General features: G+C 42.5%; 2 protein-coding genes across 3 annotated transcripts; both read right to left on the reverse strand.

Moving 5' to 3' along the window:
- Positions 1-2239: 2239 nt before the first annotated feature.
- Positions 2240-7179, reverse strand: LOC109757815 (E3 ubiquitin-protein ligase CHIP). 2 transcript variants are annotated; one of them, XM_020316650.4, is made up of 7 exons: positions 6897-7133; positions 6633-6764; positions 6438-6509; positions 5699-5832; positions 5373-5523; positions 5158-5268; positions 2240-2741 (listed from the first exon to the last, which is right to left on the reverse strand). In XM_020316650.4, exons 1-7 carry the CDS (start codon positions 7011-7013, stop codon positions 2616-2618), a joined length of 843 nt encoding a protein of 280 aa, XP_020172239.1. In that variant the 5' UTR covers positions 7014-7133; the 3' UTR covers positions 2240-2615. The 2 variants fall into 2 exon arrangements, with proteins under 2 accessions (XP_020172239.1, XP_020172240.1); XM_020316651.4 differs by lacking the exon at positions 2240-2741 and adding an exon at positions 4136-4711 and having other exon boundaries at positions 6897-7179.
- A 3626-nt stretch (positions 7180-10805) lies between these two features.
- Positions 10806-18834, reverse strand: LOC109757810 (methionine S-methyltransferase). The gene is made up of 12 exons (XM_020316645.4): positions 18414-18834; positions 16127-16320; positions 15558-15764; positions 15374-15469; positions 14426-14614; positions 13954-14142; positions 13642-13878; positions 13385-13519; positions 12954-13265; positions 12614-12793; positions 11421-12386; positions 10806-11254 (listed from the first exon to the last, which is right to left on the reverse strand). Exons 1-12 carry the CDS (start codon positions 18658-18660, stop codon positions 10940-10942), a joined length of 3267 nt encoding a protein of 1088 aa, XP_020172234.1. The 5' UTR covers positions 18661-18834; the 3' UTR covers positions 10806-10939.
- Between the last annotated feature and the right edge of the window lie 2420 nt (positions 18835-21254).

Raw genomic sequence — 21254 nt, forward strand, 5'->3', positions numbered from 1 at the left:
AATTTTGCAAATTTCTAAATCAAAACAAACTTAAAAAGGAGAAAGAGCACACCAGCTAAGCCAGTCCAATAGAGCCGTGCCCAAAAGAAGCTATCTAAAGCTGCCAACCAAGGCCCCAAAGCATTACAGGGGCATATAACCCATCCGTTTCACATCCAAGAAACGACATGCTCAAAATATCAGAGCAAAGCACAGGATAAAACCAAACCATGCAGCTACACATGCATGCTGGCAAAACTTAGAACTTCACCATACACGAATTCTTCTTCGATTCCAGCCATGACTTCTAACATAAATTTCTTCAGCAACTTGCTCGATCTGCACCACCTTTGTTTTTCTGCAATATACTCCAAGCATCAAGATAATAGCATAGCTTATAATACTACACTAATGAAGCAGGATCATCGGGAAAGTTTTATCAAAGCAAGCTCTATTCCTGGCTTTCCAAACAGTCCAACAGATAGCAATCCCCCCACGCAGAACAATTTTCCTTTGGTCACGAGGGAAGGATTTTGCTGCTGCTACAGACTTTTTTTGCATGGTAATACGTGTCTCATTTATATCATAAGGATCATAGTACAAGCCACGTATAAACAAACCTGACAAAACTGAAAAGACAGCAAAACGGTAGCCTTTACACAAAGGAACAACAGCCAAGAAGTAAAATTACAATCAAGACCGAAGAAACCTTTGAACTTGATACCAACGCCCGTCACAGGCCTCTGGGACCACCATAGCAGCCACCAAAGGAAACAATGACAGATCACCTTCACACCCGAGCTCGAAGCAGCTCCATCGCTGATATGCAGCTTTGCGGACCTCCAAGGTGGTTCACCAAAAGCAAAACCATTACCGCTAAACGAATCAGACCGGGGCAACACCCCGGACACTCCATCAAACTCCAGATCACCTTTTGTGAATGTTCTGTAAATGTGTAGTTGCTAAATTCTTGTGGGGCATCATTAAATCTGTGACCGGTGTAAATGATATACCTAGTGTTGTAGAAGATTTTAGTAGCTGGATAGATAGTTTTCCAGAAAAGTAAAGAATCTGGTGGTTGTGTGTGTAGCAGCAATTTTCTGGACTTTATAGATTGCCTATCAAACTGCTCATTGGCTGTCATATTGGTCTAATTTGCAGAGAGACGAAGGGTGCCAGGTACTTCAAGCCGTGGCATCTAAGCTCGCTAAGGTGGCTGTGGACTTCTTCCATGGGAGCAGGGGATGGTGTCCTATAGTCTTATGGCTCGCAGCAGGATTGAAGTGGGGTGATGCTACATGAGATATGTTTGATACATTGCCGTTGTCTTGGAGTATAGCTATGTCGTTTTGAGCTGCTAAGCATCGTGTTATGGGTGCTTACCTGCACCGGCGGAGCTACGTTGGGGCGAAACTATGCCATGGCCCGCCCAATCCAAAGCATTTGCATGAGTAAAAGAGTAGTCTGGTGAGTAAAACCGTGCCTATGTATGACTCAAAGCCCAGTCTGGCCCACCCTGGCATTTTGCCGTAGCTCCGCCACTGCTTACCTGGGTGGCATGTTTCTTTGTTGTTCTGGATTGATACCTGCATTCTTGTGGTCTGGCGGCTGTTTTATCAGTTTCATTTCAATGAAATGAAATTGGGAGCGAAAGCTCCTCAGTTCAAAAAAAAAATCTTCACCATTAACGACACGAAATGTATTGCAAGGTCAGGATTGTCCTCTGGGCAAGAAGAACAAAGAGACAGCTCAGGCTCAAACATCTGTTCAGTTCTCTTGGCCAAAAGAACAGAATTCTGGCAATGCGTCATTACTGACTTTCCAAAATTTCCATATAAAAAAATTTCCATATAAAAAGTTCATAAGAAAACCTACCAAATTCATATAATCCAGCCATCTCTGCCTTTGGAGCTCCAGATCAGAGAAGGAGGTATCTAACACTACTATAGTTATGCTCGTGTTGTTTATGTTTATTTATTTTTCCATATAAGAAGAAACTCCAAAAAGGAAAAACAATTTTTAGCATGATACACATTTTTTTAACATGGGCGCAATACTCACCGGTCCCCATCAAAATATACAAACATCCAAAAGACATGTCATCTGGAAATCCCACAAGAATTTTGCATAAAACTATTATATAATTTCTGCAAGGAAATGGCAAAGTTGCCCCTGATTAAAATTTGAAAAACACTTGATCCATCTAGAAATATAACAATTTACAGGACCTCGTTTCGAACATGGGAATTCTTCTCCATAATTCGTGTCTGCCAAACAGACCATGAATCGTCGAATTCACAATGCAGAAATGGCAACAAAAGACAAAGTGTAAAGTCACATTATTACTGGACTAAACAGATGATCAATCTACAGGATCACACAAACCACTATCGTAGAGCCAAGTTCCGCAGAGACTTGGCACTGAAAATAACTAGCCTATAGGTAAACTGCTACAGAGAATCAGGTCAAGCTGCGCTAGCTTCCACTGTGTTGGCTGGTTATGTACAATTGCCAAGTGTTCACCAGGATTTACAAAGAATCAATCAGCCCAACACAAAAGTGAAGAATGGATCCCCCTTTGCAACTCAGATACTATCAACACATCTTGTTAGCACTTAAGCGGTAACAGGACAGCTTCAGTTCGACTTGTAGGCCCAGCTGTGCTCCTTGAGGTATGCTTGGACTGCTTCCTTGATGGCAAGATTCGGAACCAACTGATGCTCCTTCAAGGGCTCCCGTGACACCGGGTCGAAATTGCCCACCTAAAAGTTATTGTGAGTTTTACAACATCGTAAAATTGTTGCTCTTGTGTATAAATTGAACCGGTATGTACCACACATGCCAAGTTATATGTAAAGGAAATTTTAAATTTGAACCTAAACCAATCAAATAGTGCACCAGTTCAATTTAGCTACGCCATCTACTGTTCATTTGTTCAAGTTTCTGTGGTGTTTCCTTTAATAACAGTTCTTTCAACAATATAGCAAAAGAAAAACAGTTCTTTGAACTATTGCAGTACTTATACAGAGTCATCTAAATCTATGATCATTGTAGAACCAGGCAATAAACATAGTTATTATGTGTTTAAATGATATATTGTGACTGGTTTAAATCATATACCTAGTGCTGTAGAAGATTTTAGTAGCTGGATAGATAGCTTTCCCAGAAAAGTAAAGAATCTGGTGGTTGTGTCTGTAGCAGCTTTTTCTGGACTTTATGGGAAGCCGGAAATGCAGCTAGCTCTAAATGTCTTTACGCAGCGTGATCCTACTGTCATTGTCTATCAAACTGCTAATTGGTTGTCATATTGGTCTAATTTGCAGGGAGACTGAAGGGCACTGGGCACTTCGAACCGTGGCGTCTCAGCTTGCTAAGGTGGCTGTGGACTTCTTTCATGTGATCAGGGGATGGGCTCCTATAGTGCTATCGCATGCAGCAGGATTGGAGTGTGATGTTGCTGCACAAGATATGTTTGATACATTGTCGTTGCCTTTATTTGGCCGTAGCTTGTGTAGGTCATGTTTCATAATACCATTTACTGTGGTTTGTCTCGGAGTCTGCTTATCTCGTTCTTGAGCTGGTGAGCTTTGTGTTGTGGACTTGTGGGTGCTTGCCTTTGTGGCCTATTTCTTTGTTGCTCTGGATTGACTGCATGCATTCGTGTGGGGTGACGGTTGTTTTATCGGTTTCACTTCAGTGGCATGAAATCGGGGGCGAAAGCTCCTCCATTCGGAAGAAAATATTAACAACAAGAAATGTATAGCAAGGCCGGGATTGTCTTTTGGACAAGAAGAAAAATGGGACAGCTCAGAGTCAAACATCGGTTCAGTTCTCTTGGCCAAAAGGACAAAATCCTCAATTCTGGTAATCCAACCTTTGCCGACCATCCAAAATTTTCATATAAAAAGTTAGTAAGAAAACCTACGAAATTCATACAAGACTACAGCCATCTGTGCGTTGGAACTCTAGATCAGAGAAGGAGCTATCTATCACTACCCCAGTTATGCTCGTGTCGTTTATATCCATATTACTTTTAATACTCGTCAGCTCCCACCAAAATTTACAAACATCCGAAAGACATGTCATCTAGAAATCTCACAAGAATTTTGCATGAAACTATTATATAATTTCTGCAAGGAAATGGCAAGGTTGCTCCTGAACAAAATTTGAAAAACATTTAATCCATCTAGAGATATAACAAGGTTGCTTTATGATGGGACCAAACATGGGAATTCTTCTCTCAATTCCTGTCTTCCAAACAGACCATTTAACCCAAAGCAGAAATGGCAAGAAAAGAAATAGCGTAAAATCATGTTATTACTGGACTAGTATAAAGAAATGATCAATCTACAGGATCAAACAAACCACTATCGTACAGCCAAGTTCCGCCTAATCTTTGAGACTTGGCACTGAAAATGACTAGCCTATAAGCAAACTGCTACAGAGAATCACAGGTCAAGCTGCTCTAGCTTCCACTGTCTGTCAGCTGATTATGTACAATTGCCAAGTGTTCGTTAGGATTCACTCAAGAATCAATCAGCCCCCCTTGCAACTCGAACACTATATCAACACATCTTGTTAGCACTTGGCCGGTAACAGGACAGCTTCAGTTCGACTTGTAGGCCCAGCTGTGCTCCTTGAGGTAAGCTTGGACTGCTTCCTTGATGGCAAGATTCGGAACCAACTGATGCTCCTTCAAGGGCTCCCGTGTCACCGGGTCAAAATTACCCACCTAAGAAAAGGTTACTGTAAGTGTTACAATCTCGTAGTTTAAAGTAAAACTGTTGCTCTTGTGTAAATATTGAACCTTATGTACCACACATACTAAGTTATATGTAAAGCGAAGTATAAATTTGAACCTTAGCACATCATCGAATCTTACTAGGTGTCATACCTATGCCAACCAAATAATGCACCAGTTCAACTCAGCTACACCAGCTACTGCTCATTTGGTCAAGCTTCTGTGTTGTTTCCTTTAATTAATAATAACAGTTCTTTCAACTATGCAGTACTTATACAGAGTCATCTAAGTCTATGATCATTCTAGAATCAGGCAATAAATATTTAAGTGGGATATTCTGTGAGAAGGAATTTCAGGGGACGATATTAGCAAACACCAGTAGATAAAATAAATTAAATCAAGGGTTCTACAGATACCAGATTAGGAAGAATGCGCACCTTACGAAGATGCTCAAGCAGTATGGCTCTCTCATAGGTTACACCACTGGGTGTGATAACTGGATCTCTAAAAATCTCAAAAGTTATTTGACAGCAAAGGTAGTCGGGCACCTAGGTATTCAGAGTGGGAACAACTTAAGAACGCAGAGGGAAGAAAACAACACTGAACAAAACAAAAAATGGTTACACAACATCAATAAAAGTAGTGCTTTTACATCTCCTGGCGTATCGGCAAGTATAGCGTTTGTGAAGACTTCAGATAACAATTTGCATTGGTCTGGATACTCATTGGTTGTCCCATCAGAGTCTTCTGAAAGTGTGCCGCTAAGAAAGTGATGCTCCTGCAGAGCATTTTCGCATGCTTCCCTGCACATTCATGTTATAGCAGCAGTGTTATAGAAACCTGTGTCTTGATTGTAAGGCATCACAGCAAGTGTTAAAATTTTGCCGAATTGACCCTCAACACTAAATACATGCACTTGGCTTGATCTGCAGCATATTGATGCCAACTTTCCCATGGTAATTTCAGTATACAACGTACCTTAAACTTTGCATCTTCCAAACTCGCTGAGTGGAGTGCTTTTCCCAGTCTAGGTACTTGGCCTTGGCAAGAACCTGCCAAATGTCCTCCGCCATTTTGTCCCCTGAATTTGAAGACTTCAAGAGATCCAAAGCCTGTTCCCCATCAATTTGTCAAGCCAAAATAACTGTCAATGTCAGCCAATTAGCTGAGGTCAATAATTAAATGTGTCTCCAACTGTCATTTCACCTCCTATGTAATCAGGAGAGCTTGTTGAAAGACACCAAGGTAGTACATATTAAAATCACCATCTTTCTCAAGAAGACCGCAAGCCCATAACAAGTTATAGTGAAACCATTTCATCCGATGGTAATTACTAACGTCAAAGAGGACAGGGGGTTCAGTTCAAGTTCCGCAATATTTGGGAACACGCAGACAATAACATCCAAAAAATGTGTTAGACTACAACTCAGAACAGGACACAAAGGGTCAGCGTCCCAGTGGGGGTGTGGTTACATTATTTATGCATGTGAAGAAGGCATGTAAGCTACAAGGGTAATCAGGAAGCATGGTTTAGACACATGTGAGATCACCGGTTGGATTCAGAGATATTCTAGACCATCTTGATGTTAATCGTCAGACAGACTGGTGCTTACAATCTACCAATTCTTATACTATATAATGGCAGAAACGTGATGATCTTAGTATAATATACAGAGCCTGGTTCAGAAAGTACAGCGAGGATTCAGAAACTGCAGACCTTCTCGAACTCCTTGACGGCGAGAGCGCACTCCTCCTTCTCGAGCAGAGCACACCCTAGCAGATAGTGCCCCTGCATCATCAGCAACAGAAGCAAGAACAGATGAAGCTCTGAAACCTGCACATTGTACAAATCTACGCCCTTCTTCCTCGGACATGAACTGAAGAAAGGGGAATGATAATCTGTGTGAGTCACCTTGACGGAGGTGTCGTCGAGCGCGAGCGCCCTCCGGCTGTCCTCCTCGACCCTGGCCCAGTCCTTGCGGCGGAAGTGGCAGAGGCCCCGGTTCACCCAGTAGACCGCGACGCCGGGGCAGAGCGCAATCGCCTGGAAACCAACCAGCCAACCCACCAATCAATCAATCCGATAATCAGAGGGGATTTGAGGGATCGAATCGTCGGCCGGGAAGAAGGGGATTGGGGGAGGAAGGAGGAGGTTTTGGGGTTGGGGTGCGCTCGCCTCGGTGTAGCAGTCGATGGCGGCGCCGAGGCGGGCCTTGCGGAAGCACGCGTTGCCCTCGGCGCGCCGGAGCTCCGCCTGCCGGGCCACGCCGACGTCCTCCGCCGCCGCCGCCATGGGAAACCTTCCTCTCTCTGTTGGTTGGGATTGCGCAGCGCAAGAATATCGAAGGCCCCAAGCGAAGAGGAGAGGAGGAATTTCGTTTCTTTTCTTTTCTTTTCTTTTTCTTAAAGAAAAAGGAGAACATATTATTGCTTATTTTTCCTGATCCAAACGGTCAAACACGTCAACCGTTGCCGCAAGGAACCTAAGACCTGATCATACGCGGGCCGGGCCGGGCCGGGTTTTGGGCCGGGCTTCACAAAGCCCGAATTGAAAATCGCAAGCCCAACCTGACCGGCTCAACAAAAACACGCAGAAGCGGTAGTTAAACAGATTAATGGAGGAAGTAAAGCTATCTACAGCCAGATTATACATGAGATCAACATTCGTCGTCAGGAGTTCGGATTATTCATGAATGCAGAATGTCCAATATGGAGGTACACAATTTCATAAAAAGTGTTGTATCATTAGCTCATGATCGATATAACTGGTTGCTGCTGCACTACAGTTGTACCATATATTATCATGCAATAAAGAGACCGAGTCGTTATACCATCTTGAGATTGACAAAGTCACCGCAGGCGTCTCGTAGTTGATGAAAACGTCTCCTCCCACTAGACGCTCATCGCCGGAAATCCTGAAATAATAGTTTCAGAAAAATGCGAGCACCAGCGCTTTGTGAAACATTAGAGCGAATTCGCAAACATCAAATTGAAGGCACATGTCGAAATTGCAAGTGCTTCTTCAAGAGTTCACAAACATCAAATTCAATGAAGGTGAGACAGCTTACGAATTTGGCATGCGAATGACGGGTCACGCCAATAACCTCCAAGTTGCTTGGCTACACCGTTGAAGAAATCAAGGTCATACTCAAATTCATGTGATCGGTAGTCGGCGAGGCGCGCCGCACCGTCAACGTGTCCACCGACAAGCCGGTGTTCGTAGCCACTGATGAGAGGCCAACAAAGAAGGTGATGCAGACTACCGTCGTAGGCACCCTTGGCGAGCTCACCTGCCGGCTCAACCTCAATGGCATCTTGGGCAATGGCTGGGCCGTCTCCTACTTAGCCGATATCGAGGAGTCCGTCGTCCCCGATACACACAGGTTCAAGCTCTTCATTCCTGGCCTACCCGACTTTAGCAAGGACATCGTCAATGTTGCCAAGAATGCATTGGGCAAGTGTCCGTACCCATGTACTGTCATTCACATTCCGAAAGACGAATAAGTCGTCAACGCTCAACACGTTCAAGATATGTCGAGATCAGCCCAACTCACCAGAGGCTTCGGTCATGGCGAGCCTTGCCTCAGGTACGCATCCAACGAGGGTGGTGATCATTGTTAGCACTAGCTCAATTCTCCCTACACAAATGGTGGGGTGGGGGGGGGGGCAATGCCCCCTCCCTATTAAGAACAAATATATTGCATTTACAACACCAATTAACAATCACGAGATAGAACAAGAAGAACAAAGTGTAAAAGATGCACATGCAATGTTACATTATTTTATTTCATCTCAACGGCTGAACATCATGGTGCTTAAGAATTCCAGATTTGATGATCCGTATGACAGAATTTGGGAGTCAGACAAGGCGCGGCGAGCCAACTACCTAGTCGACGTGGTGTGTGGCACCGTCAACGTGTCCACTGACAAGTAGGTGTTTGTTGCCACTAACAATTGGTCATCAGGGAAGGTGATGCAGACCGCCATCATAGTCATCATTGACGAGCACACCTATTGGCTCAACCTCGAAGGCTTCCCAGGCGATGGCTTGGTCGTCTCCTACTTCGCCGAGATCAAGGAGTCCATCATCCCTGATACACACATATTCAAGGTCTTCATACCTGGCCTACAAGACTTAGTGCCAATTCTTTTCCTGGCTTTTTTGGGCTTCCAGAATAAGCTGCCCCCTACCTAGCTTATTCTAGAAGCTCAACCAAAATTTTCATTTTAAAAGCCTACTAATCAAGTCTCAACTACTATGCTTCTAAAATAAATAAATTTGGTTGGGCTTCTAGAATAAGCTGGATAGGGGGCAGCTTATTTCAGCTTATTCTAAAAGCCACCAAAAGAACTGACCCTTAAAAAAGGCCACCATCTACGTTGCCAAGAATGCACTAGGAAAGTTCTGGCTCTACTATCCAGGCTACGATAGTGTGTCCATCCCTTTGTGTTATCATTCGCATTCTGGAAGACGAATAAGTCATCAACGGGCCCGATCTTCAACGTGCTCGAGATCTACAAGTATGTCAAGATCGACCCCGGGTCCCTATAGCGAGCCTCGCATCGTGGTGAACATCCTACGGCGATTAGGCCAATGAGGTGTGCGGTCCTTGGCCCTTTACAACACCAATTAAGATAGAAGAAAAGGAGGAACAACGTGTAAAAGATGCATATGCAATATTAGTTCTTTTAACATCAAATCAGATATAAGAGTATAATCAAGCAAAAAAAAACTGCAGTACTAACATTTCTATTGGAAATAATATTTCAATAAATAAACAAAATTTATCCTCTTCTTTGTAAAAATTATACCTATCATCGTGAGATCATTTTTCCTCTTTGTTGTTCATTGGACATGATTTGGACAGAGAAAAATCTTTACGGACTAAGATTCGTGAGATTAATCATACGACACTCCAAAAAGTGGCCACATAATCTGAATAAATATACATTTTGCGTGCACAAATTTGTGTTTAAACTCTATCTCACCTTGTGTTTGCAAAGCATACAAATCAAGATGGCCAGATACACCTCCCTAACAAATGTATTTGCTACTATGGGCAAAAACACTTCTCTAACAAAGATAATTGCTACTATGCATGTTTCTTGTCCATGTATAATCATATGACCGTGAAAAGAACAGTAGCATAAATCAAACCAACACTCGACTACACAAAAATCTAAGGACCCCATGAATGAGTAGGTGAAATGGGTTCAAATTTATCCACAATCTTGGAATAGGCAATAGCTCGGCCTTCCATTATATGTGGCAGACCAAAATATAGTTTTTGCGGATCCACATAAGAAGATCCATAAAAATTCTAGTGTGGAAGAAACTTCTATCCATGGCAAGTAACTAAATAACTTGGGTTAAGGCAGTAGCCAAGCCATACCTACTCGGCTAAACAACATTTCCTCTATGGAGCTAAGCTCCATCATAATTGGGCATCATTCTGGTTAATTCCATCTGAAAAAGGTTCACCCCACAAGTACCCGTCCTGGACAGCCTGTTTTTCTATGTTATATAGACTTGCATGTAACTATTCAGAGTCGAGATATTCTATAGTGTGAATATTCCGTCAAAAAGCTTAATTCTACTGCAACATAAATCCAAACAAGTAATTGCGGAGAGAGCACAATTTAGACTGTTCCTCTCCTATATAGTGTGAATATTCCGTCAAAAATCTTAATTCTAATGCAACGTAAAATCCAAACAAGTAATTGCGGAGAGAGCACAATTTAGACTGTTCCTCTCCTTTTCCATTTCCATTTCAAACAAAAATGCCATCTCCCAGCTCGTTAAAATCAAAACTCGAAATGGAGCACAGTAGTACCTTAAACTCTGTAACACAACAATCATACTCTGAATTTGTTTTGAAATTTCAAAAACTATTGCTATGCTCTTCATCAGACAAGTAAAAGGATGTACCTGACAGGTCTTCCTTTTCTTTGGCAAATTATATCCAACACTACTACCTCTGAAAGAAAATGTTACACACACACACACAAAAAAAAAAGCACCTTCTGATAGAAAGGAGACATGCAGTACATTCTTCAGAACACAAGAAGCTAATTGCCAAATGCATTTACACCAGTGATGCCACGCTTTTATTCCCTTTTTGATTCGAAACAAAGTTGTTCATACGGGCAAAGAAAGATAAGAGTTTGTTCCCCTTCAGGTTTTACAGTTTCTTCACCCACTTGACCCACCCAACAACCCTAGTTGCTACCATTCACCTTAGCACTGCCACCGAGGACCAGCTCCTTGAACCGGGTGATGCACTCCATCGCCCGGTCGAACTCGCCGCTATCCAGAGCAAAGCTGAACCGGCAGTAGTCTGGAACCCCAGTCCACGCGCTGCTGCTTATGCACAGCCCGGTGGACTTGAGGAGGGCTTCCCTGATGTTGTGGCTGTCGAGCTTGCCCTCGAAGCCATCCACCTTGAGCGATTTGCCAATGTAGGCGGTTGGCTTTGCCAGCATCGAGATGCCTCCATGGCAGCCCGCGGCGTCCCAGCCACAGCTCTCAAGTGTCTGTTCATCATATCACAGGAAAATAAAACAAGAGGAAAGAATGTGTCAGATATGCGTGTCGAACTCGAAGTACTCAAATTAAACTAAGGATATAAGGGGATCATCTGAGAGCTGGTCAGTGGAAGAAAACGGAGAGCCTAAACCCGGGATATCGCAAAAGGCATACCTTGATCAACTGGTTGGCACGATTCTTCAGCGTCTCCTTCTGCTCAACGATGAGGTCAGAGAAATGCTGATCCTTCTGGTTCTTAAGACCCAGCAGTTTCCTGAAAGTGTACTTCAACGTGCTGTGTGGCCGACTCAAGCTTGGGAAACTGTAAAATGTGTCAACCAAGGACGAGTCGCTCATAATCAGAAACCCGAAGTCAAGCCCAGCCGTGGTCAGCTCAAAGGAGAGCTCCCCGAGCAGGACAACAGAGAATGAGGGCTTTGAAGACTTCACATTAGAAAGACATTTTTCCAAATTCCATTGGCTACAGCCGGCGGCTTGGAACTCCAGACCAGAGGAGGAGGTGTCTATCACCACCCTAGCTCCGTACTTCGCACAGACAGAAAGCAGCTCTGCTATATCGTCGTCGCTGTACAGAAAGCCAGTAGGGTTGATTGTGGGGCCAGAAATATAGACCCACGGCTGAGACACTTTCTCTAGTGCGTCGGCTAGAACACTTGGTTCAATCTTGAAGCCTGAATCTGCCTTTGTTGGAATAGTCAAGGTGGTTGCGTTCACAAACTTTGCTGCGTTGACGTAATGCCCGTTGGTGCCCAAGGGGAAAAGCAAGGTCCCCTGTTCTTGCATGCAGCAAAGAACAAGCTTGTTGAAGAGCGCGAGACAGGTGTTCCCGTATATAATTTCCGAACAGCTATCTGCTGAGAAGCCATAGCTATCTTTCACCAGCTGCTGAATGCTGGAACGGACATCGGTTTCAGAATCAGTGATGTTCTGACGAACAAAACTTTCAAAAATGGAGGCGTTTACTGCAGAAGGTACTGGTAAGAAGCTGCGGTCCAGATCCATATGTATGACACCGGATTCCTTGGAACCAGGAACGAAAAACTCAGCTCCTTCTAATGTGGACATAGCTGAATTTGAAAACCCTATCATCTCCTTAGAGATCACTTCTGCAGGTTCTCTCTGAAAAAGAGCAACCAAAAATTAGAGAGAAAAGATGAAAAGCATAAACGAAACACACTGAGGAGCTCACTGTGGCATAATCAAAGTACCCAGCTAAGAGGGAAGTAATCCAAATTCATGGACTAGCTGGCTCGTTCTGAGAGCAGTGTCCACTTAAACAGGCCATTCAGCATCTTGTGGTCAGAACTGACTGAGATGGAGAACTGGAAGAGCCAAGCCATGTTTACCTCCTGTTGTGGATGCCGGTCGCCAATTTGAAACGCCAGCAGCTCATGGAAAAGGCAACCATAATAGTGCTGGCTGATGACAGAAGTATGGCCTTCCAATAGCTCAATAGTCTGTGACAATGCCTTATAAACAGTTGGATCTTCAGAGATAGCAAAAGCAACTTCCAGATCAGAATAAACCTGCAAGTAAGATGAAGCAAACACAAATGAGTACATTTCAACAGTGTTTCTAAGTAGATATAGGAATGCACAAAAAGTTCAATTACAGTTCCAGACTGATTGATATAACATGGAATGTGAATCAAATGTACATTAATTGCTGCGGTAAAGTTACACCCACCTGATTCTTTACTAAGCCACACAATATAGCCGCATGTGAAGGCAGGGTCTTCCCAGCAAGATATTTCAGTACACCATTTGAGCTTGGCAGACTAGACAACTCCAGATGTTCTGAAATATCTAGTAATAATCGGGAACCAACATCTTTCGTTACGCTTAATAAGTTCACGAAAGCAGCACTGGTGATAGCCTCAAACTGAGCCATGCCAGTAACAACAACCTGAGGCTTCAGTTTTCTGATCAACTCAATCAGCAAATCTGATTGGCGTGGTGCTTCGATTACAGTTACTGTGTCTTTAGCATGGTTACTTTCCTGAAAGGGCAATAGCATCAAAATTCTTGTCAGCATAACTTTTTCTTCACAGATCAGACATGTACTTTTCCCAAGTTTCAAACACACACAAAAAGAGAGGGGAGGATTGATCAAAGTACCTCAATTGCTAAAGATGTTAACCATTGCTTGGGCAAGTGTCTGGTTAGGTGTTCATCAACAATTGCAAGTCCCGGTGAGAACAATCGAAGAGCATTTTCTATTGCAACAGCACGGGATGGGAACACAACAACATTCTGGTGCACCAGCAAAGAAAAAGGAGTGACACATGAAGCATAAGTGAGAAGCACCAAATAGGTTGATCTTATGAATTCCTAATAAACAAACGTAATTCACAGGAATAAACACCAAGTCTTACGTCAGGAGTTAATGGGATGTGGTGGTAACTCTTCATAAATCCGGCAACAAGATTCCGGAAGTTTAAACATCCAGCTGGAGGCTCACAAGGATTAGACGTGTTCTCTTGCAAGAAACTAGCTAGGTATGCTAGGAAAGGAATCTTTTCATCAGCAACAGAGTCGTCATCGAAGGACAAATCGAGGGAACTGCTGACTTCATGGAATCCGTCTTTAAGGAACTCAAATATTTTCTTCACCTGAAATTCTCCGAGTTAGTACCAGTCCAGCCATTATATTATTGTTTTATAAACCTAATCAGAGAGCATAGGTACCTGGTTGGGCTGGCGAAGTTGGCAGCTATACACAGACAAAGCATGTGAAATGCGGCCACCAGATTTCATGTATGCCCATGCTGTGCGTGCACACACAGGCTGATCCCCAACAAGATCCATAAAGAACTCAAAGCGATGTCGGCTATTTTTCTCAATTTCAACTAAAGCTGAGATGTCTGTGTCAGCAGCCTGCAAAGAACCAACTAGTTGGTAATAATCCTCAACACAAATGGTTTTGTAATATAAAAATGTAAGCTACTCCCTCCGTCCCATAATGTAAGATGCTTTTTGACACTACACTAGTGTCAAAAAACGTCTTACATTATGGGACGGAGGGAGTAGTAAATAAAAATTCTAGGCCCGCTGAAGATTGGTGTGCAACATGAAGAGCATATTTCGCTAACCAGTATGTAATGCTGGCATGGAAAAACACTGGGATTAGTTAACATCTAGTCAGTCAAAGCATTGCTACCTGCATAATTTTTGTTTGCCAGAGCTTATTGATGCGAAATCCACGGCGTAGAAATAGGCGCTCACAGACACCTTGTCCTGGCCGGCCTCCCATGTTGAATACCATAAGACCACTAGGCTTTATCACAGATATCCCTTCTTCAACAGCACGAGCAATCAACCCGAGGCCAAATTGGTCCTCAACAAAGCCCTGGATGCAGTAAGTTCACAAACAAGCAAAATTAACAATAGGAAGCTAGAACAGTACATTCAGCCATAGTAACAAAGATTGACTTGAGTAATGCAGTGTAACATCATGGCATAAGAATTGTCATTCTTTTAGGAAAGGAAAATTTTAACAGGCTAATAGTAAATACCGCTGCTAATAATTTCCATATTCCATCAGCCATTTTTTATAGGAAAGACTGGGGTGCTGACCGCGTTTGTCCATACAGGTTGTAAGACCAAAAATTATGCAATAGGTGGAACTTGAGGTGGAGTTCTATTACAGATTACTGCCAAAACAAGCAATCCTAGTACCAAGGATTTGGTCTGCTAACCCCTATCAATATATATTATATATATACTGCCAGTGCTCTCCATCCTAGGTTCCTAACTACCTAGAGTTAAATTGATTCTACTGGTGGAACCATGTGTTAAGAACAAAGCAAAGCATACATTATTTCTACAAAAACTTCATTTTCTTATGTAAAGGTAGGACCACATGCCTACAAGTAAAAAAGAAATGTTCAAACGCATATTTTGTAAGCAGATTATGAACAAACATTGACTTCTAATACTATATGTTTCAATGATCCAAAAGTCCTTGCATGGGATACAATTTAAAAATTCTCTTTTCCTTTTGTTGTTTGAGAAAAAAAATAGATTTGGGCACTCTGACATGTGTAACCATTTAGTAACAGGTAAACTGAATGACTCAAGTTTAAATAGAAGACATATCTCAACTTACCTGAAGAGCACAGTAGTTGCTCAATGAGTACAAGAACTCCTCACTTGAATTTTCAGTTACAATCTTTGACATCGCCTCTGGATTGGGGTTAAGAATCTGAAAGGCAGATATTAAGGGCATTTTGGTCAAGTTCTGATCGACTATAATCCCCATTCACGGAAAATTGGTAAAAAACTGACCATACCTGTGGTATGCATCCAACAATGCGATCGAGTTCTATCTTGTTATCTCTACAGTAAGAAAGAAGATCAGATTCGTAGAATTCGACTCTGTCAAGCAATGTTTTCCCCTCCGCATCATAGATTGGGAGACCATCATCGTCTAGTGCATTCAAGTAAAGGTTTATCCATGCAATCTTGATAGCTCTTGGGTTTATATCCAGACCATAGACCTTCAAAAGAACAACCAATGCTCAAGTAAGGTAATGCCAAGCTGACTGCAAACTAATTTGATTCGCTGGTATTTGTGGCTTAAACTACTAAGGTGCATGTCATTCTTGTTTTTCTTCCTTCCAAAGGAGAGCAATTGTTCAGCATTGTAGAAACAATATGTGGTGGTAATGCCTTGCTCAAAATTTGAAAGCAATATGCTTGACGGCATCAGGTATACCGAGAAAATTAGACCACCAGCAGACTACTGGCAGACACCTAAAAGTTTCATATCAAGTAACCTGAGTAAATGTCTAACTTCTGCAGGTCCCACGTTTGCAACAAACGAGATAAGATAAATATCTATGGAACAAGAGGTGCCAACCTTCGAAGGGCACCACTTCTCTGCAAGTGCAATGGATATCCAACCATTGCCACATCCCAGCTCTGCTACTGTCTTATCCCTGAAGATGGAATCCGGATGACGGTTGAGACCCTCGTAGAAAGTGAATGACCAATCTTCTGGAATGAAAATGCTGGGTATCTCCATCATTGTTAGCTTCTTTCTTTGTTGGAATCCTAGAAGCAGTTGATAAATTTGTCAAGATATGAAAACCAAATAATAGATACTTGTTCAGGAAAAAGTTAATGCATAGTGAACTGGGAAAGCTTTTACTAGTGCACCAACTAAAGACGACAACTTATACACAAGAACATTAACAATCGTGTCAGGTCCAGACTTCAGGTAATGTGAGAATCTTGTAAAATCATAGCTGTTCCAGTGCAAAGGCTACGTCAATCTATATACTACAATATTAATTAACTAGAGATATGTTGTATGTATGCTATATTTTAGTTGTTATGGCAATAAGTATCTCAGGCTCAACTGCCATGTTTTTATTCTTACTATGATAGGAGGTGGTGGGCAGGTTTGTTCTGCCAAAAAAAAAAAGATAACCTTTCTCTTCGAAATATCTAAAATGCAGTAGAAATGTCTAAGGAGTAAGGCCATCAAAATACTCCTTTAAATGAATCATTTGGCCAATGCCTCAGGCTGTTCTAATCTCATATGTGTTTCCCTTGATCCTTTTAATGACCATACCTCCACAAGCCAATAAGTTAGCAAGTGTTCAACAGACCAAGGTGGTCCAACTGAAGCCATATATCTGAATGCAACTAGCTAACTATCCCCAGTAGTTCTTAGGTCTGACTCAATTTGAAATCTGACCTATTAAAAAATGTCTCCCTGTTTCTAGATTGTCTACGTGTATATTACACTTAATGATTGAGGAATCTCTCAAAAAGGTGCCCAGGATGAGATATATTAACTTAAGATTGTCCAACAGCAAATCCTGAACCGAAACATGTCAGACCGATGAAGAAAGGCATTTCCCACTTGATATAAGAGCCAAACGGACAGCCTAAATTACTCAGCAACCGAGGCAAGCTGTTCCCTGGATAAGGAGCAATGGAGCATGGGGACCGAATCATTGCGCAAACATAAACATAGATATATGGCATGGACACATCACGCAGAGATACCTAACGCTAGCTTACAGCAGTCAACAGCATCACGCAACGGCCACATGGTCAGCACTCCAGCACAATCATAGGATACGCCGATTCTGAAAGATCCCATACACATCGCAACAAACAAGATAGATACATTTATGCTATATACTATGCAGTGAACCCATAATTGTGCCCTTATTATTTAGTTAATAATGTAATCGTTTTCCTTCCAATTGGGTGGCTCAGTCACTGGGCACGCAAAGTCAGATCTTCGGTGTGTTTGCTAGTATGGCGATAACACAATAATACTCTCCACTGAGCTGCCAATAATGACAATTTAATAACTAGAATCAGCTGAGCTAGGAAAATGTTTTATCACCGAACCAATTTACTGACGACAAGAACAAAATTACTGACGGCAGTAACCGGATCGAGACCGTAATTTTCCACCGGACCGCGAGTTTCCGGCACCCAGACCTCTGGTTCCTCCCTGAGATAATATACTAGCAAATCAAAGCCTCATGCAAGCAGGCACGTCACAATCGCATTAAGATTATTATTATCCAGCAGCAAATCCTGAACCGGAACACTTGACAAGGATGACGAAAGGCATTTCCCATTCGATACAAAGGGCCAAACGGAGAGTGTCCAAATTACTCAGCAACCCAGGCAAGATGCTCCCCGGATGAAGAGCATGGGGACCGAATCCACCACTTCTGCATCAGGCAGTGGTGGCCACATGGGCTCCCCAAAGGATCCGATGGGCATGGCAGCAAACAAACAAGATCCTTGTCGTGTGCGCTGCTCAAGTAATGTAAAATGTTATCCTTTCCTCCCTCCCCAATGGGTGGATGGATCGTCGGATTCTTGGCAAAACTGAATCCTTGACTCCTTGTTATATACTGTATTTGTTTTTTTGTTAGGCTATTGCTGATGATAGCACTGCACTTAGCAAAGCAGTGGTGAGTAATAATAAAAACTGGGGGAAAAAAGTATCTTGCCAAGAAACTGGGATTTCCGGCGGCGGCAGCCGGATCGAGCCGTGATTTTCGACCGGGGCCGCGAGATTCCGGCGCGCAGATCGCCGAGCCTTACCCGCCAATGGCGGCAGATTTACTGTATATTTATTTTTTGTGCGGATGGGAGGAAAAAGGAGGAACCTTGGAGGTGGGGGTCGAGGACGACGTCGTGGATGCGGAAGTGGTAGGTGCGGAAGCACTCGAGGCCGGCCGCGGGGCCGCCGGCGGCGAAGCGGCGCCGGACGGCGCCGAGGAGCCGCCTGGCCTCGGCGCGCGTGGCCGGCGCGTCCAGCCGCTCCAGCACGGCCTTGGCGGCGCCGTACGCCGCGTCGCCCGACGCCGCGCACGTCGCCAGGAACGCCTCCACGCCCTCCGCCGCCGCAGCCATTCCGGGTCAGATGGTCGTTCTGGATGCGAGGCTCGAGTGGGACGACAAGCAGGAGGTGAGGTGAGGTGCGAGGTCAATGAGGTGGACAGCAATGGCGGAGAGGAGGCCGGCTGGATATATAGGGGCCCGGCCCGTGGAGGCGGGGCGAAGGGACTAGACGTCGTCGCCGTGGACGACGAGGGCAGAACCGTCCATTCCTATTTACTCGGAGTACATAATTGCTTGAATATTTTTTTAGGCTGCAAATGATTTTCATCTTATATAAAATAACACTACTACTATACATGTGCCATAATGCATGTATATATACACTTTTTTAAAAATCTGGAATTATGAGTCCGATATATTTTTGTACACAATAATGCTGCTCCTTTTATTTGCGATCCCTTCTTAAAAAGTACTCCCTCCGTTCCTGAATATAAGTCTTTTTAGACATTTCAAATGGACTACAACATACGGATATATGTAGACACATTTTAGAGTGTGGATTCACTTATTTTGCTCCGTATATAGCCACTTGTTGGAATCTCTGAAAAGACTTATATTTGAGAACGGAGGGATCTCTGTACCAAAATATTAGACGTTTTGGTAGGCTACGGACGTAGTATATCCTAAGCTTAGGCTTTTTAGAGTGAGAAGGGGGAGAAATTGAAACCTCGTGATGATTGTGGGTTAGGTGAGCCACCAAGTTGGTGTTACATACAAGCTTCCTTTACTCTCTTTCTTTTATGTTTTGTTCCTCTTTCCTCAAATCTTGCAAATAAATGTTCTAAAATTATGGTCCATAGGATTGGTATTATTTTGTCTCTTACTTTTTCTCATGTGAAGGTGGGGAAGTACAATATTCTCATGTGAAGGTGGGGAAGTAAGTGAAATAGACCTCTGATGAACCCGGACCACACCTTTTTGTTCTCCATTGGCAAAAACAATTTAGACATGTACTTATAAATATAAATAAATAGTGTCATTTTTTCAGCACTCATATAAAATGGTGTTGTTTTTTCAATAATCGTGTGGTGCCTGGAAATTTCATGACTTCTTTTGTCCTCTCACCACCACAGTTGTAGAATGAGTAGCGGATGGGGCAAACTAATTTTAACTCAGTTTGACACACATATTTGATTTGCCATAATTTATCGCATTAAAATGAGGGAATGCATTACATCTCTCAGCAAGCCACTCAAATTATGCTATATTTCAGCCTTTTTATAAGGAATGGAAAGATTAAAATGTATTATCAAAAGTTGATCCAAGTCTAATACGAATAATTTTCTTTCCCTCAAATAAATTCATGAATGGTAGAAGTTGATGCATGAGAACTGTCGATTTGTGAGGTAAGGCAAAGTGGAAAAGCAATGGCAAAGGCAAAGTGGAAAAGCAATGGCAGGCGAGCGGCAAAGACACTAGATCTCGCGGTGGACAACAAGGGTACAAACATAAATTCGTATTCTGCGGAGATTCTCAGCATCATCATTTTGCTTGAGAACTTTTTGTGGCTGCAAATGTTTTTTCATCTTAAAATAATACATATTCTATTGTGTATCATTTACTAGTATTTGAAAATTTTAATAATATAACGTGGCTATTTTATTTGACGCAATAATGCTCCTTTAATTTGATTCATCAAATAGTAGTACATCCGACTCCTTAGACTTTTGAAATTGAAAAGGGGAGGAAAATTGAAACCTCATGATGCATGTGGGTTAGGTGAGCCACCAAGTTGGTGTTATATGGCTTTCTTCATCTTCCATTTTGCACTTTCTTCCCCAAATTCTGTGGATAATTATATAGACATGCTAATATGTGGTCCATAGGATTGGTATATAGTGGTGTGTGACTTTTGCTCCTTTGAAGGTGCTATCAGTCAGATGGAGAAAAGTAAAATAAAATAGACACCTCGGTGAACTCAATCCATGGCTTTCATTTTTCTACGAAAACAATATAAAGATGTATATATGGTGCCGTTTTTCAATCTCCATGTGCGGTGCATGGGACTTCTTTCTTGACTTTGCCGCCATTTCTATGAAATGAGTACAGTTTATGGATGGGACAAGAAATTATTAAAACTTTGACTTGGCATGCGCCACTAAACTAACATACATATTTAATTTTCCCGGAGAATTTTGAGTACAGTTTAATGTGAATACTTGTCTTTCAGTTTGAATGATTGCCCCATGTGTTCATCTTCATAGCAATGGTAATTAAGAGTTGGTGCATGACTATTGATGAATCATGTATGCTGATAACAAAATTTACCGTCTAGGTGTTGCTATATTTGTCCCCCACAACAATCAAAGTTAATGACGTTTTTCCACATGCGAAGTGTACAAACGCATTGGCTTGAATGGAACATTTTAGAACAATGACATTTTAGCATGCATTAACTTGGTATGTCAAGTGTACGACGACAACTCACTCATGTGGATAATATTAGTTTCTTCTAAATCATATGTCGTTATTGTCCCCACAACAATGAAACTAACAGTGTTTTCCACGTGCAAAGTGCGCCTAATCAACACATGGCCCCATTACACATCAACTTCAGTATAACAGTGACATTGTAGCTAACATTAACTTGGCAGGTCACGTGCATG

The sequence above is a fragment of the Aegilops tauschii genome, chromosome 1 (assembly GCF_002575655.3).
Source record: "Aegilops tauschii subsp. strangulata cultivar AL8/78 chromosome 1, Aet v6.0, whole genome shotgun sequence".
Taxonomy (NCBI): Eukaryota; Viridiplantae; Streptophyta; class Magnoliopsida; order Poales; family Poaceae; genus Aegilops; species Aegilops tauschii.